This window comes from Ascaphus truei, chromosome 1, assembly GCF_040206685.1.
Source record: "Ascaphus truei isolate aAscTru1 chromosome 1, aAscTru1.hap1, whole genome shotgun sequence".
Classification (NCBI taxonomy): Eukaryota; Metazoa; Chordata; class Amphibia; order Anura; family Ascaphidae; genus Ascaphus; species Ascaphus truei.
The window spans coordinates 360,607,085-360,622,700 of NC_134483.1; the positions used below are offsets into that span (position 1 = coordinate 360,607,085).

The window sequence follows — 15,616 nt, forward strand, 5'->3', positions numbered from 1 at the left end:
GAATATGACAAATTCTGGATTTCTAAGAATCCAATAAATTTCAATGGTGGATTCCACACATTTATTTAGTGCCTAATCTGCCTTCGGATTCCAGGGTGTGAATCGAATTTTGGTAAAATCCATGCCGGAAATCCACAGAAAGGATTCCAACTGTTCTGCTTATCTCTAACTATAAGGAGTTTCACTTCCTAGCACCGCTTGGTAAATATGACCCTGCACCTAAATATATTTAATCTCTTAGGCTACGCTTATAGTGCCGGCAACATCGACGGTGATGTCAGGCTGCGGTCGTTGGAAAAATCAAATTGAGATGACTTCCAGCGTTGGCGACCAAGCCATCGCTCCATTGCGCCGTCACGTCGCACTTACTATAAGCGCACGTAACGGCGGCAATGCATTTGTTTTGATGCAACATCGCGTTGCCGTCACCGTTACTATAAGCGCAGCCTTACATGGATATCATAATGAGACCTATTTGTCCAATTTGTAAAGATAAGTGCATTTCCCCTATGTAAATGTAATAAAGTACATGAATATGATTCACTTAGAATGTTTTCTGAAAGCTACACTTATAAATGCATATAATTTCAATAATATCTACTTCATTTATATGTAGAAACATAGACCTGTAGGCCATATGAAATTGTGATCACATTGTGTAAGCTAACACCCTGTCTTTTGTTTGTATACATTGTGTAAGCAGAAGCAAAGGACAATCATGCCTTATATATATATATATACAGTATACAATTCTTCGCACACAAAAGTAACAAAAAGATGGTTCCAACATTATAAAATAAAGAAACTTTATTTATCCCCATTTGCAAACAGAAACAAAATAATTAAGAATGCATTGTTGAGTTAACCCTTTTGGTATAGGAATGTACTTTCTGATACCATGACCACGTGATTGTTACGGTAGCGATCAAATGGCACTGCACTGCCTCCCGGCATGCAGAACTGTTCTTTTGTGGCTTAAGCTGTCTGGCCCATGTTAACGAAAGGGTGCTAAGCTTTAGCACATCTTAACTCATATTAATTTGAATGGGACTTAGGGGTCTAGGCACTAAGCAGCGAAAAAATGCATTAGTCAGTTTTGCAATTAGCCATGTTTTTGACGTGTTAAACTCGCTGTATGCTGTAAGGGACAAATCCCTGGCGAATGAATGCGCCACCACCATTTGATATAATTGCGAGTAACTGATGGCGAGATGGCTGCCTGGCGAGAAGCTGCCGAGAAGCTGTCCCCTGCCGAGTTGTGTTTGCAGCAGAGAGAGATCCGTTGCTCTCTCGGCGCAAACATCGGCATGTTAAAAATTATTTTATATACAATTGTATTCATAGTGTACATGTGCAGGAGGTCTCCGGAACTGAACCGCATTGGTTTCAGGTCCGGGGACCCCCTGCTTCCCGAGATACAGACCCCTTTATGAGGTGCCGGTATCCCTCTGCATTTAAAGGTCCCGATCACGTGACCGCGGAATGTAAACAAAGCAGAGGGATACCGGCACCCCATAAAGGGGCCTGTATCTCGGGAAGCAGGGGGTCCCCGGATCTAAAACCAAAGCGGTTCAGCTCCAGAGACCCTCTGCACATCGACAGAATGAATAAAACACACATATCAATAAACACTCATTCCTTACCTTTGCGGCTATCTGCTATAGTAACGAAGCAGCATGAATATATTTTTAATAATACTGTACAGTAAGCAGGGGGACCCCTGAGCTGAACCACATTGCTTTGTGGACCAGGGACCCCCTGCTTCCCGAGTTACATGTCCCGGTATGTGTGATCGGGTGGGCAGTGTCGCCGCCATGTTTATAGCGTCCCATATGCTACGTGCCCACAATAAAGATGGCGTCGACACTGTAACCGATGCCCCAAACCGGAGCCTGTAACTCGGGAAGCAAGGGGTCTCTGAGCCAGAAATCAATGCGGTTCAGCTCAGGGGACCCCCTGCTTACGCACAATATTAATAAAATACATTAATGCTGCTTCATTACCATAGCGGATAGCCGCTAAGGCAATGAAGGTGTTAATGCATAATAGCATGTTTATTGGGGACAATTACCCCCAATAAACATTGCAATACACAACATACAATACAGTAATGGGCAACATTACTATTATCCACAAATGGATAATAGTGAATGTGCCCATTTAAAATACATAAAGAACAATAAATACATTAAATACATATAGCACTCACCCATGTCTGGCAGCCACGATGAAGGCCATCCTCATCTTCATCCTGCCCATGCCCCATCTGCTTCTGCAAAACAGAAAAAAGAATAAAAACATCCAATGTAATGTCCCCTAACCCCTTAATCACTGTAGCAGTTAATAACCGCTACAGTCATTAAGGGGTTAACCCACCATCACCCACATACCCTACCCCACTACACCCACCACCCCGTGAGGCCTAACCACCCTCACCCACTACCCACAAGGGAGGCCTACCCACATACCCTTGGGGCCAATACCCCCTCCCCCCACCCCAACACATACAGTATGTACAATAATGTGCCAAATAACTATTGTCCAGATAGGGATAATACATTTTTTGGCCATTATTAAACACATTAACTAGCATAGTAAAATAAAGAAAATTCTACTGACCTCATCAATAAGAAGGCCCCGTCGCCAGCATCATCCTTGTGGTCCGTTGCCAAAATAAAACATAGCCAATACATTGCAATGACATTCACATATCAATGAACCCCTTAATCACCTTATCGGATACTAACCGCAAAGGTAATTAAGGGGTTAAGCCATCATGGCCACATACCCACCCTTCACGCATTCCTTTGTACAGTGGCTTCATCATGAAAAAAAAAATTACAATAAAATAAAAAATAATATATATATTATATACACAGATTGATTTTACCAGATGGTGGTCCGGGAAAAAACGAGACAGCACACAGCCAGGGAAATCCAGAGATATTGTTTTCAAGATAAATACATGGCACTGCATCCAACGTTTCGGTCATCAAAGTGTGACCTTCCTCAGGGACGTGCAGTGTGTAAATGCTAGTGAACCACCTTATATACCCACATCCATCAAACCATAATTAAAAAATAATCATGCTCACCTGTGTACAGAAAGAAAAAAATGCAAAAAACATATGATAATGTCCGTTTTGGACTGCAGCCCTGTGCTGGAATGCACCACCATCTTGTTTATTATCATTAATTGCCTGCTATGCAGTACGGGTGCCCACAACAGACATTATCATATGTTTTTCGTGTTTTTTTCTTTCTGTACACAGGTGAGCATGATTATTTTTTAATTATGGTTTGATAAATGTGGGTATATAAGGTGGTTCACTAGCAGTTACACACTGCACGTCCCTGAGGAAGGTCACACTTTGATGACCGAAACGTTGGATGCAGTGCCATGTATTTATCTTGAATACAATATCTCTGGATTTCGCTGGCTGTGTGCTGTCACGTTTTTTCCCGGACCCCCATCTGGTAAAATCAATCTGTGTATGTGCATATACTGTATGGGATAAGCATCAGTGGATTATTTGTTTACAGTGTGCCAACTGCCCTCTGTTCTTATATATATATATATATATATATATATATATATATATATATATATATATATATATATATATATATATATACATGTAGAGGTATCAGTACCGTGTTACCCGAGCTTCAATAATCAAAAAATAAATAGATGATACCGTTCTGTGGCTAACGAAATGCTTTTATTTGTGCGAGCTTTCGAGATACACTGATCTCTTCTTCCGGCGATGTTACCTGGTAACATGGTAACATCGCCGGAAGAAGAGATCAGTGTATCTCGAAAGCTCGCACAAATAAAAGCATTTCGTTAGCCACAGAACGGTATCATCTATTTATTTTTTGATTATATATATATATATATATATATATATATATAAAAATATAAGAAAAAAAAGCGCCAAATCCTAGTGCATTACTGTGCAAAAATCGATATATTTAATTCCCAAAAATCTCAATAAAAATGAACTCACAAACATAAAACAATTAAAAGCATTGTATGAGTAATACTCATGCTCCTAGGACCAGGAAACGCTGCTTTGCTGTTGAAGTCCCTCCGTGGCTCCACTGGAACAGATTGCTGCCTCCGTTGTTCACTGCCTGCAGGAACTGACGAATCAGGCACTCCACGATGGTCTCTCCCCCGGTGCACACCAACCAGTTGCTTTTTAGTTCCCACCGGGGACGGTTGAAGTCGCGGACCAGCGGATGACGTCACGGGAACCGTTCTTAATACCGGACCGGTATAGATACTCAGCAGTTCAATTGCAAGCGTTAAAAAGTCCACTGCACACCTTCCCTACGCGTTTCATCTGATTAACAGACTTCTTCAGGCATCCCCTGATGTGAGTTCATTTTTATTGAGATTTTTGGGAATTAAATATATCGATTTTTGCACAGTAATGCACTAGGATTTGGCGCTTTTTTTTCTTATATTTTTCTATGCAGGTGGAGAGGGAGGTCGTTGTGCCCTTTTAAGAAGCTGCCGGTTGATCCTAATAGTGCTTCTGTCACTCCCCAATTATTGGACCTATTTGTTGGACTCTAGAGGACCATCTGCAATTAGCAGATTAAGGCAAAGTTCACAGCACCACACATATTTTTTTGTATAATTGTATGTTTTAGCTTTTTTTTTTATATCAGACATTCACAGTGCACTTTTGGTATATGAATTGATTTCACTATTTGGGATTTACTATAGTAGTATTCATTATATTGATTTATTAATAATATGTTTATATATTTATGATTTTTAATCAGTTAATTCAATTTTATATATCCTATATTTCTGGTTTTCCACACACGAGCGCAGACCCTCATTGTATATATTATATATATATATATATACACACACATGATGAACCAATATACAAATAAATGTCTCAGGGTTAACAAAAACATGCTCCAATATAAATACCACTTATCCCTAACATCCTCAATGAAATACAATGCTATTTCCTAAACAAATCAAATGTAATCATCCAATCTAAAGCATCAAATTCCAATCCAAAGCCTCAAATGCCACTTAAAACATTGCATTTACATTGTATACATGCAGCATAAAATGTAAGCAACATGTAGACGCTGCAAATCAATGTTAACAATACAATATTCCAAAGAAAATACCATTACATCAAAAGAAGTATACTATGTAATCCAATAAATTCACCATCGATCAATTTGCATACATTAATTACTTCCCAAAACAATAAAAATACCATCCATACCAATTACACAATTAACTATAGCAACCGTTAAAGAGAACAAGGTACCATCATACAAAATAGGACACCAAAAATTAAAATATATAAAAGCAATCCTCACCATGACCTAAAGTATAGCATAGAAGCCCACAAATTACATCTATCTAATTATAAAATACATTGAACACACATCTATGCATAGCAGTATAGCCAAAATCATTTAACATAGTGCAAAGCAAGCTTTTCAAACACTATCATTTCTTACCCTGTATGTATATATATCTCTAGACATACATAAATACATACAGTGGCAAGAAATTATGTACAATAAAAAAACCAACACATGTAAAAAGCAAAAAAAAAAGTAACATAAAATACATTTCTTTAGTTCACTTACCATTACTTGACCCACTCACCGACTCCCGTTGAACAGCTTACTCACGAACCAATCCACGAACAGGAACCCATAAAATAATAAACATTAAAATAATAAATCAAAACAATCCACGGGTCTTCTACTTGTAATCCATCTTCATCTATATTCTTCTTTTTTTCAGCTGCGGCTCTCTTCCGGGGTCTGCTTCCGTCTGCTGCCACGCCCTGGTCTTCTTCTTCTTCGGGAGGTCCTTCCTCCTTGGCGTCTGGCTTCAAAATGAGACGACATAGGCTTTTAAAGGCCTATGACGTCACATTTTCATCATGGTTTCCACGGCCCTGATTGAGCCGTAAAAACCATGTGTTTTGGCTCATACAAAAAAAATGATGACATCACTTAAAGGCAATGAAAGCACAGCCAATCGGAATGGCTTTGCTTCAATTGCCTTTAAGGTGATGTCATTAAAAGAAACATGGCCGGCCTCACATGGTACGGTAGCCAATTAAAAGCATTTTTCCTGCCTCGGATGCATGCCGGGGGGCTCCGGTGCTGGTATTAATGGTATCAGCTCAGGAGACGCCCGGCATCAATCCCAGCCAGGAAAAAGGCCAAAAAAAATTCTAAGTGACGATCCACCGCTCATCAGCAGCCTCTCACCATCAACTAGCCAACTTTTTTTGCCGTGGCTAATTCGGCATAAAAACGCCATTCTAGAGTGGCGAATAGCGGCGCAAAGCTACTCGCCACTACTAGAATACAGCGTGGCGGAAAATGTGTCTATTTTAGGCGAAAAGTGCCTTCTCGCCTCGCCAATGGTGGGGAAAAAAACGCCACAAAAAACTGGCGTTTTTTTTATTCTCGCCACTTTCTCGCCCCTTACTGAATAGGGGTAGGCATTTTTGGCGGGAAACGGGCGAGAAGTGCCTTTTCGCCGCTTACTGCATGATGCCCTTAGGGAGGGCTAATAAATAGCATTCTTTTCTGAATATGGGCCTTTATGAGCTGCAGTTCAAGTCAAGCAAAAAATAAACAGAGCAATGGTAGGTAACTGTTACTAATGGAGGTGTAGCAAATACAGAAAAATATTTTGCCAGCAATTTATCATTGTATTTAACATAGAGGTAGGTGATTTATTCCTCCAGTGTTATATGTAATTTTTTAGTCTAGACAGGTTGTAGATCTGTATTTAGCAGTAAAATAAGAAGTAAAAGCTACTGTCCAAGGGCTGAATGCTCTGTGAATGTAACATTGCAAAAATAAGTATGTTATTAAGGAAATTTAGGAAGAAAATTCTAAGATACGGTACTCTGTCCTTACTGATCCTTTCTGTGCAGATTTGTCCAATAATTCGGTCTGGTGGCTTTCTCCTTAAAATCTTGGGTGTGTCTAAAAGAACACACCCACCCCCATGACTTCCTTATCTGCACTGTACCAGCAGCCCATGAGGAAATAGTTAGTTCCTTGAAAAGACACAAATCTTCAATATTACATGTGATTGAAATGCATTCTGCATTTTTTGATCCCTACTGAAAAGAAAATAATTTCTAGTTTCCAAAGAAAATAAAAATATATAACTTTTTGCTCAGGCTGTTTAATTTGGCACAACTCTGCTCAAATACGTTACATCATCTCTGGAGTCTTTCAAATAAACATCTTACCTGCCTACAAAGCAACATTTGAAGGGCATCCAAAGGGCCACTTACTGCTTGGTTCCAATTTGCTGCTGTTGCTTTGAATCACATCTTCCAGATACTGGGAAGATACTTGGCCCGGACATGTTAATAATGGCTGAATAGTTTTCTCACTCCTGGATATCAGCCTCCATTACTTCCACTCCCTCACATACCATTTTAATCTTACCCCAAATCTTAATTAAGCCACCCTAGACTACCACAACAATCATAGTTTTCTATAGTTTCTTCTTTATTGCCATCTTTCTCAACCAGAAATCTCCTCCTCCAACATCTTTAAAATCTTTCAAAGATCTCTCAAACATCATCCCATCCTATTGTTTCTTCTTCTTCTTCTTCTTCTTCTTCTTCTTCTTCTTCTTCTTCTTCTTCTTCTTCTTCTTCTTCTTCTTCTTCTTCTTCTTCTTCTTCTTCTTCTTCTTCTTCTTCTTCTTCTTCTTCTTCTTCTTCTTCTTCTTCCACATTAATCCTACTCATGCGACAGTACTTGGGGAGAAATCACAATTTTCTCGGAAAAAGGAGCCATTTCTCAGGCTGGGCAATGGCAATTTTCACATTGCAGCTCTTCAGAATATTTTTCATTAGTTCTACTTCTGGCAGAAATTCTAAAATAAACGCATTTCTCTTCTGTGGTGAACTCATCTGTACTTTCCCCATATTTACAAGCTAAAAGAAATAAAATATTGAATCAAATGTAACCATTATTAGAGTGAACCCCAGGGTTCATGGAGAGTATAAAAACATGATTCCTAAAATGTTCTATGTTATGATAAATGATATCGTACTATATATAAGTAGCAAGCTGAGTTTCTATATACACTATATTATAGACTATTTACTCAATTCATTTCTTGTTTATTTCCACTCTGCAAGAACATGCTCACCAATCATAAGAATGTGCAGTGAACTTCAAGGGCTCAATTTAGAAAGAATTTATGTCTAGAATAACCTTGAGTAATTCATATGCGGGGACAGCAAAATAATACTGCCTCTGCAAAACTGGTACTACAGTACAAGCATCAAAAGATGACTCAGAAATAAGACTAGCACATCTGAGTATGCTTCTGGCAAATTAAATGTTACAGCAGTGAAGATATTGTACTATAGTCTTTGCAATAAACAACATCTTCATTTCTGAAATAAAGAAAAGATATCGGGCTATAGAGAAATGTCCATGTGCTTCATTCATGCTGTGCAATTCAGTCAATGCTCCAACATTCTTGTTGCTTCAGTAGAATCTAATATAAAGTACATACAGTAGATTGCAGTCTCTAGTCTTTGCATTGCATTAAACTTTTTTTATGGAAAGTTGTATAAATTAATTTAGATCATAGAACACATCATCCCTTGATTTAACAAATGGACAAACATTTTTTAAACCTGTTAGAGCAATGCTTTTTGCATGTTTGTGTACCAGAAAAAGCCTAACGGTAACATAGACAGAAAATAAAATACTGTAAGAATAATATCTTTAATTGCTTTTTGCATAAACATTAATACTAAGATTACTTTGTTTCAATAATTGTTAATAGCATTACTAATACTGTGCATAGAAAAAAAAACAATATAATAAATGCTGATGCACCCTTTAAAGAACATATCTTACCTCAGTGATGAAGGATTTGGCAGTAGTTGGGCTCATAACAAGAATGGCTCTTCTCAGTGTGTCCCTGTAGCGATTAAGTTCTTCTATACGCATGGTGGCGAAGAGTCCTGTTATCATCTTATTAATGTTGTTTTCTACCTTCTGCAATGCTACATCCATTCCCTGCTGAGATACTCTATCCAAAAACTCTTGTATTCCACGGATATCTAGGAACATCAAAAGTCCATCAAAATGCTAATCAGTAAACAGAAATACATCCATAAAATGCCTAGCTTGGTTTCGAAGTTATTCCGCTCAGTATCATGAAATGGAAGGTTAACTTGCACATATGTTAAACTGCATTGTAAAGCATTTTAAAAGTGGACACAGATTGTATTTGTTATAATGTCTGGTGTCATTTTGTCGTTATATGTATCATTTACGAAACAAAAAAGAAAACTGCTCTTCCATTGCTATCTTCTGTATTCCCCTCATTTAATTCAGCAATTCTTCTTGTATTCATATTCTGCAGTATTTAGTTAGAGGGATACATAAGTAAAGCTACCCGATGCAGGATTATTGAACCCCCAGTGAGATTCTTGTGCATTGCTGCACTGATAATATTAACACTCTTCAGCAATCTACAAATAAGTACAGTGTTTAAGATTTCTAGACTGCAGCCAAATGTTTGATACAGAAATGTCAATAAACGTTAATGTGACTATGGTGCTATTTGCAATCCTGTAAAACAAGAAAATATAATTGAAAAACTAGGAATACCGTTTTAGTTTTAAAGTTGAAAGATAAGAAATGCTGTGACAAACTGAAACAAAGAGAGAAGATGGCGGTAAATTCCTACTGGATTTTTTAAAGGTGCAATCCTTAGTAGCTGGTCAACAAAAAATCTGTAAATAATGTAATTATCTTCCTTACACAATACTTAAGGCAAATGTTTGTCTGAAATTAAGCACCAATCCCATTTCTTCATGGCCTCTGAATGGGGAATATCTAACCATGAAGTGTTTTCCTGAACTGTAACCCACCCTGCCCTTACCAGAGAGCCAATAAAACTAAGGAGGAAAGAGATGGGAGGTTTGCTTGCCATTACACAAAAGGCTGTAGCCAAAGGAAGAGGAAATCAAACCCCTCCCAAATGACAACTTCCCATGTTTACAGACTGAATTTAAAGGATGATGTCCAAATTCTCGATATACTGTACACTGTAGGTGTCTGATTTGATGTCCTCAAGCTGTAAAATGTTACACTTTGGTCCTGGGACTGATTTATTTATTTATAAAATATTTTACCAGGAAGTAATACATTGAGAGTTACCTCTCGTTTTCAAGTATGTCCTGGGCACAGAGTTAAGACAAATAATACATGGTTACAAATACAGTTACATAAATGAACAGGGTATACATTATATACAAGATATTGCATGCACAGTTAAAGAAAATATATATTATGGGCGTATGAAACAGTTACAGACCAGATTAAAATGTGATACAGCCTTAGATTTGAAAGAACTTAAACTGGTGGTGAATGTGAGAGTCTCCGGTAGGTTGTTCCAGTTTTGGGGTGCACGGTAAGAGAAGGAGGAGCGTCCAGATACTTTGTTGAGCCATGGGACCATGAACAGTCTTTTGTAGTCTGATTTCAGATAAGTGCTGGATGTGGTAGGGGTGAGGAGCTTGTTCCAATAGCTGGGTACTGTAGCTTGCCCATAAAGAATTTAAAGGCAAGACAGGAAAGGTGAACTTTGCGCCTATACTCGAGTGATGACCAATCTAGTTCTTTGAGCATTTTGCAGTGATGTGTGTTGTAGTTGCATTGGAGAACAAAACGACAAATTGAATTGTAGAGGGTGTCAAGTTTGCTAAGGTGGGTTTGAGGTGCCGAGACATATACTATGTCTCCAAAGTAAATAATTGACATTAGCATCTGCTGTGCGATTCGCTTTCTGACCAGGAGACTTAGAAAGGATTTGTTCCTGTATAGTACCCCTAGTTTGGCATAGGTCTTGGTTGTCAGGGTATCAATGTGCATCCCGAATGTTAAGTGGGAGTTAAACCATATGCCCAGGTATTTAAAACTAGTGACAGGGTTTAGGGTGGTGTTAGTGTTGGTTCTAATCTGGAGCTCAGTCGCTGGAAGCTTTAAAAATTTAGTCATGGTCCCAAATACCATTGTTACAGTCTTGTCAGTGTTTAAAAACAGTTTGTTGTGGGAAATCCAGTTTTCGAGTCTCAAAAAGTCAGACTGAAGTATATGTTGAAGATCAGAGAGGCTATGGCTGTGTGCATATAGGATTGTGTCATCTGCATACATGTGTATTGAGGCTTCCTTACAAGCTGTGGGAAGATCATTGATGAACACTGAGAAGAGTAGGGGCCCCAGAACAGAGCAATGCGGGACACTACAGGTGATTTCCTGGGGGTTGGAGTTAGAGCCTGAGATGGACACATGTTGGGATCTTCCTGATAGGTAGGACTGAAACCAGTTTAAAGCATGTTTCCCTATTCCAGAGCTCTGGAGTTTGTTAAGCAGGATAACATGATCAACTGTGTCAAAAGCCTTTGCAAAATCTAGGAATACTGCACCAGTGAGTTGACCCCGTTCCATTCCACACTGGATTTCATTGCAAACTTTTAGCAGGGTAGTTACGGTGGAGTGTTTTTGGGCGAAAGCCAGATTGGAATTGGCTAGGGAAATTTGTCTTGGTAAAGTAATCGCTTAATTGGGAGTGGACACATTTTTCCATGAGTTTGGATAGAATTGGGAGGAGTGAGATTGGCCTGTAGTTTGAGAAAGTGTTTTTGTCCCCACTTTTGAAGATTGGGACAACTCTGGCAGTTTTTCAGGTCTTAGACTAAGGCCCCGGTAACTCTGCTGCAACGCGCGCCCGCGAGATTGGCGGCGCGTGCAGCCGATTCCCCGGTCTGCAGCTCACTGCAGGTAGAGAGACAGGGGGGGCGTGGCAGGGGAGTGATGGGTCGCGGCCATGACGTCACCCGGCAGGTTTGCCCTCATTGGCTGAACCACCGGGGGGCGTGCCTTATCGCTCATCGCGAGTCCTGCTCTCAATTCTATTGAGAGCAGGAGCAACTCTCGCCCCAGCGCTGCGGCCCCCCCTCTCAGCGGGCCCGGCACCTTTGAGGGGAGGGCTCTCATCCGTGCAGCGTCCGCCACAGCGGGCGCTGCAGTAGGCAGCAGGGGAAAGGCCTTAGGGATATGGCCTGCAGACAGGATAGAGTTGACTATGGAAGCAATTGGTTTGGCAATGGCTGGGGCACCAAGTCGTATGAACCTAGATTGTAGTAAGTCAGATCCACATTGGCTGCTTAGTTTTAATTTGAGAAGCGCTTGTGTAATCTCCTCTTCGGATACTGGGCCAAATTGAAAATTGTGGGCAGTGTTGGGAGGGGGTGGGGCTATGTGTGTACTCCCAGGATGAGATTCAGGTTTTTGGTTTGGGCTGCGTTTCGCTAATAAGTTAGTGGCACACCCCACAAAGTTATCATTGAATGCATTTGCAATGTCGTTGGGGTTTGCCCCTTTAACATCTCCTTGTATGAGATGTTGGTAAGCATTTCAGTGCAGTCCGCTATTTATTATACAGTAGTTAAATGGCAGCCACTGCGTCGCTACCTGCATACTACCTCACTTCTTACCTTTTTGAGTAGGGGGCAAATAAGTCTATAGCAGTATTGCATATTGAAAATGTAATATTGATGTCATGCAGTAATTAGTATACCTAATTTTATTAAATTGGCTGTAAAATGAAAATGCTTGGTAAAGTAACTAATTTTTTTCCATTGTAATTGTTTGTAATACAATGCAATGCTAAATATGGAAATCTCTTAAGGGCCTATGCACTAAGCGTTCATAAGCCACTTATCGTGCATTTACTGCCCAAAATGCCTACTTCGATTCAGTAAGCGGCGATAAATGGGCGATAAAAGACTGAATCACCCCCCAAAAATTTTGTTCATAAAAAAATCACAGAGTGAACGAGTTCATAAACTTGTGCAATTCTAGTAGCAGCGATTAGGTTATCGATGCCTATCGTTGCTCTACAATGGCGAATTTCAGTCCAAATCATCACACCAGGAAAATTTGGCGTGAGGGCTTTGGAAACCTGCTTAGAAGCAGCGAGGCGGGACTTAGAAAAAAATGCTTTTTTCCTGCATTGGATTAATGCTGATATACATTAATATAAGCACCGGAGGAGACCCCCGGCATCAATCCCATGCAATAAAAATGCCTTTACAGACAACTTCATTAATGTACCTTAGCGGCTAACCGCTAAGGGAATGAAGGGGTTAACCACTAGTGCCATGCTTATTGTGGGTAACGGGGGTGGGTGAAGGTGGTATTTGGCCCTTGGTGGGTGTTTAGGCCTTGCGGGGGGCTTGCGGGTGGACTTAAAACCTACATTACCTTAATGGTTAATACCACTAAGGTAATAAAGGGGTTAACCCCTCCGCTACCACCCGGTAGGCCTAAACACCCATCCTTGGGGCTAATACCCCCTTCACCCACCACCGCTACCCACAATAAAACAAAATACACACAACATCCCTACTAGTCACCTCCTAGGCCACCAAAAACCATTACAATATTTAATAAACAACAATACACAACACACCCACCCCATGTGCCCCCACATAAAACCATTATTTATTTTTTAGACACAGGATTAATACCACAGGCCGGCGGGGGTCCCCTGATGGTCCCCACTGGTGTCCGTGGGCCCAAAAGGCCATCCAGGGGGGTTCCCACTGGTGTCTGGGGCACTCGGGTGGTTCTTGCTAGGCTCTGTGGGCCTCCAGGTGGTCCCTGCAGATGTCTGTGGGTCCCAGGGTAATCCCCACGGGTGTCTGGAGGCCCTCGGGTGGTTCCCACAGGTGTCTGTGGGCCCTTGGGTGGTCCCTGCGGTATCCAGGGGTCCAGGTGTCATCAGGTGGTCCCTGCAGATTTCCGGGGGTCCTCAGTTGGTGCCCGAGGGCATCCGTGGGTCCTCGGGTGGGCGTACATTTCAATAAATACATCTCCCTGTCCCCCCCCCCACCAAACACATATAGTAAAGTAATGTGCAAAATAACTATTATCCGGATATGGATAATAGATTATTTGCCCATTATTAAACACACCATTAGCCAGCCAGCATAAATAAAGTAAATAAAAGAAAATGGAGTACTGTTTGCGTAAATAAAAAAGGCATTCCAAAATTTAGAGGCAAAAAGCAAGAGACAAACAGCAAAAGTAGGAGATGTAGGGGGAAGGGAGTTATTGATGAGGAAAGTTCATACTACAGCATGCTTGAAAAGAGATGGAAAAGTGCCAGAGCATAGAGATGAGTTTAACATCTGAGTGAGATAGGGACTGAGGGTGAAGAGAAGTTTCAATCTGAGGCACTTCTTCCCGGAGACTGGAGAAAAGGAGTCAAAGAAGAAGGAGGAAGATTAGGAAGGAGAGATGTGAATAGGGCAGGGCATTTGAATAAAGGTAGCTTCCACTTTGTCCTGCAAGTAATCAGCAGACCTGAGATATAGTGGAAGGAATGGCACATGTTGTAAAGAGAGGCTGAACCAAGGAATAAAAGAGAGAGAAGAGGTGGTGTGAGCTAGATTTGTGCAAGTTTATTAGAGGAATAAGATAACGCTGTATAGCAAAACTAAAAGAGTAGTGTTAAAAAAGGACAGGAGGAATAAATAGTGAAGGAAATCTGCTAGAGAGTGTGACTTCCTCCAGAGACAGGAGCGTAAAAGTGTCTATGCATGTTTAGTCAGCGTTGAGGTTTAGAGGGCAATGAGTGTCGGCATACAGGAGGAGCATACTGGTATACTGGTCAAGTGAAGAGGTAAAGACAGAGTTGTAAACTGTGACCGTTTTTTTAGTAAAGACGAGGTGAAGGAAGTGGTCTTTGAATGTGTGCATTAAATGTGTATAGGCATTGTTCTAGAAGCATATCAGAATGTAGTAGTAATGTGAAATGTGGAAACACTATTACAGTAGATACAAAAAAGACAAGATTTTATAGATTCTTTCAGATTAATATATTAAGACTAGCGAAAAAGGAATTATGTAAGAGACAACAGTTAAATACCAAATAATTGGGTTTAGGTTTCTTAAAATAGTATCTGTATATTGTATGTGTAAGCATAAAGTCTAAACCCTTTATTCAAATAAATATTCCACATATGTTATATTACTCAACAAATCTATCAAGTATACAAAATAAGCATGTATGTAGTATGTGCATCAAAGGTATTTAAGAATCCACATAAGGCAACCCAATGTAATGATGAGATATACAGAATGTTATTATATTACATTTAGAACTGCTCATGCTTGAAAATATGTTCAATTATGTGGTGAACCCCTATATGCATTATCATTATTAATCATTATTTCAGCTGGTAACATTTTAATGCTAAATACTATGCTTTGAAGACTAAACAAAAACACAACATGTAAGAAGACGTTATGAGTCTTTCCTACAGTAAAGAAGGTAATGATTTACTGCAGTCTACATTTTGATGTAGTTTTACAAATTTAGCATGGAACTTCCCATTCGATAGCTTATAATTGTTCTAATGCAAATGATATAGTTCAATGATAACCCTAAAGTAATTATATGTTTATTGCAGCACGTTGAAACAAAGGAAAAATTTGGAAGCTGGCATGTGACCAAATGAGTAATAAACAGCTTTAAGACTGT

At 39.9% G+C, this 15,616-nt stretch overlaps 1 protein-coding gene across 1 annotated transcript in view; it reads right to left on the minus strand.

Moving 5' to 3' along the window:
- Positions 1 to 15,616, minus strand: part of GRID2 (glutamate ionotropic receptor delta type subunit 2) — a 1,372,533-nt gene that overhangs the window by 692,392 nt on the left and 664,525 nt on the right. Inside the window, exon 4 of the mRNA XM_075609971.1 lies at positions 8,914 to 9,119. Within this exon, the coding sequence (XP_075466086.1) occupies positions 8,914 to 9,119 (206 nt within the window). The remainder of the gene's footprint in view (positions 1 to 8,913; positions 9,120 to 15,616) is intronic.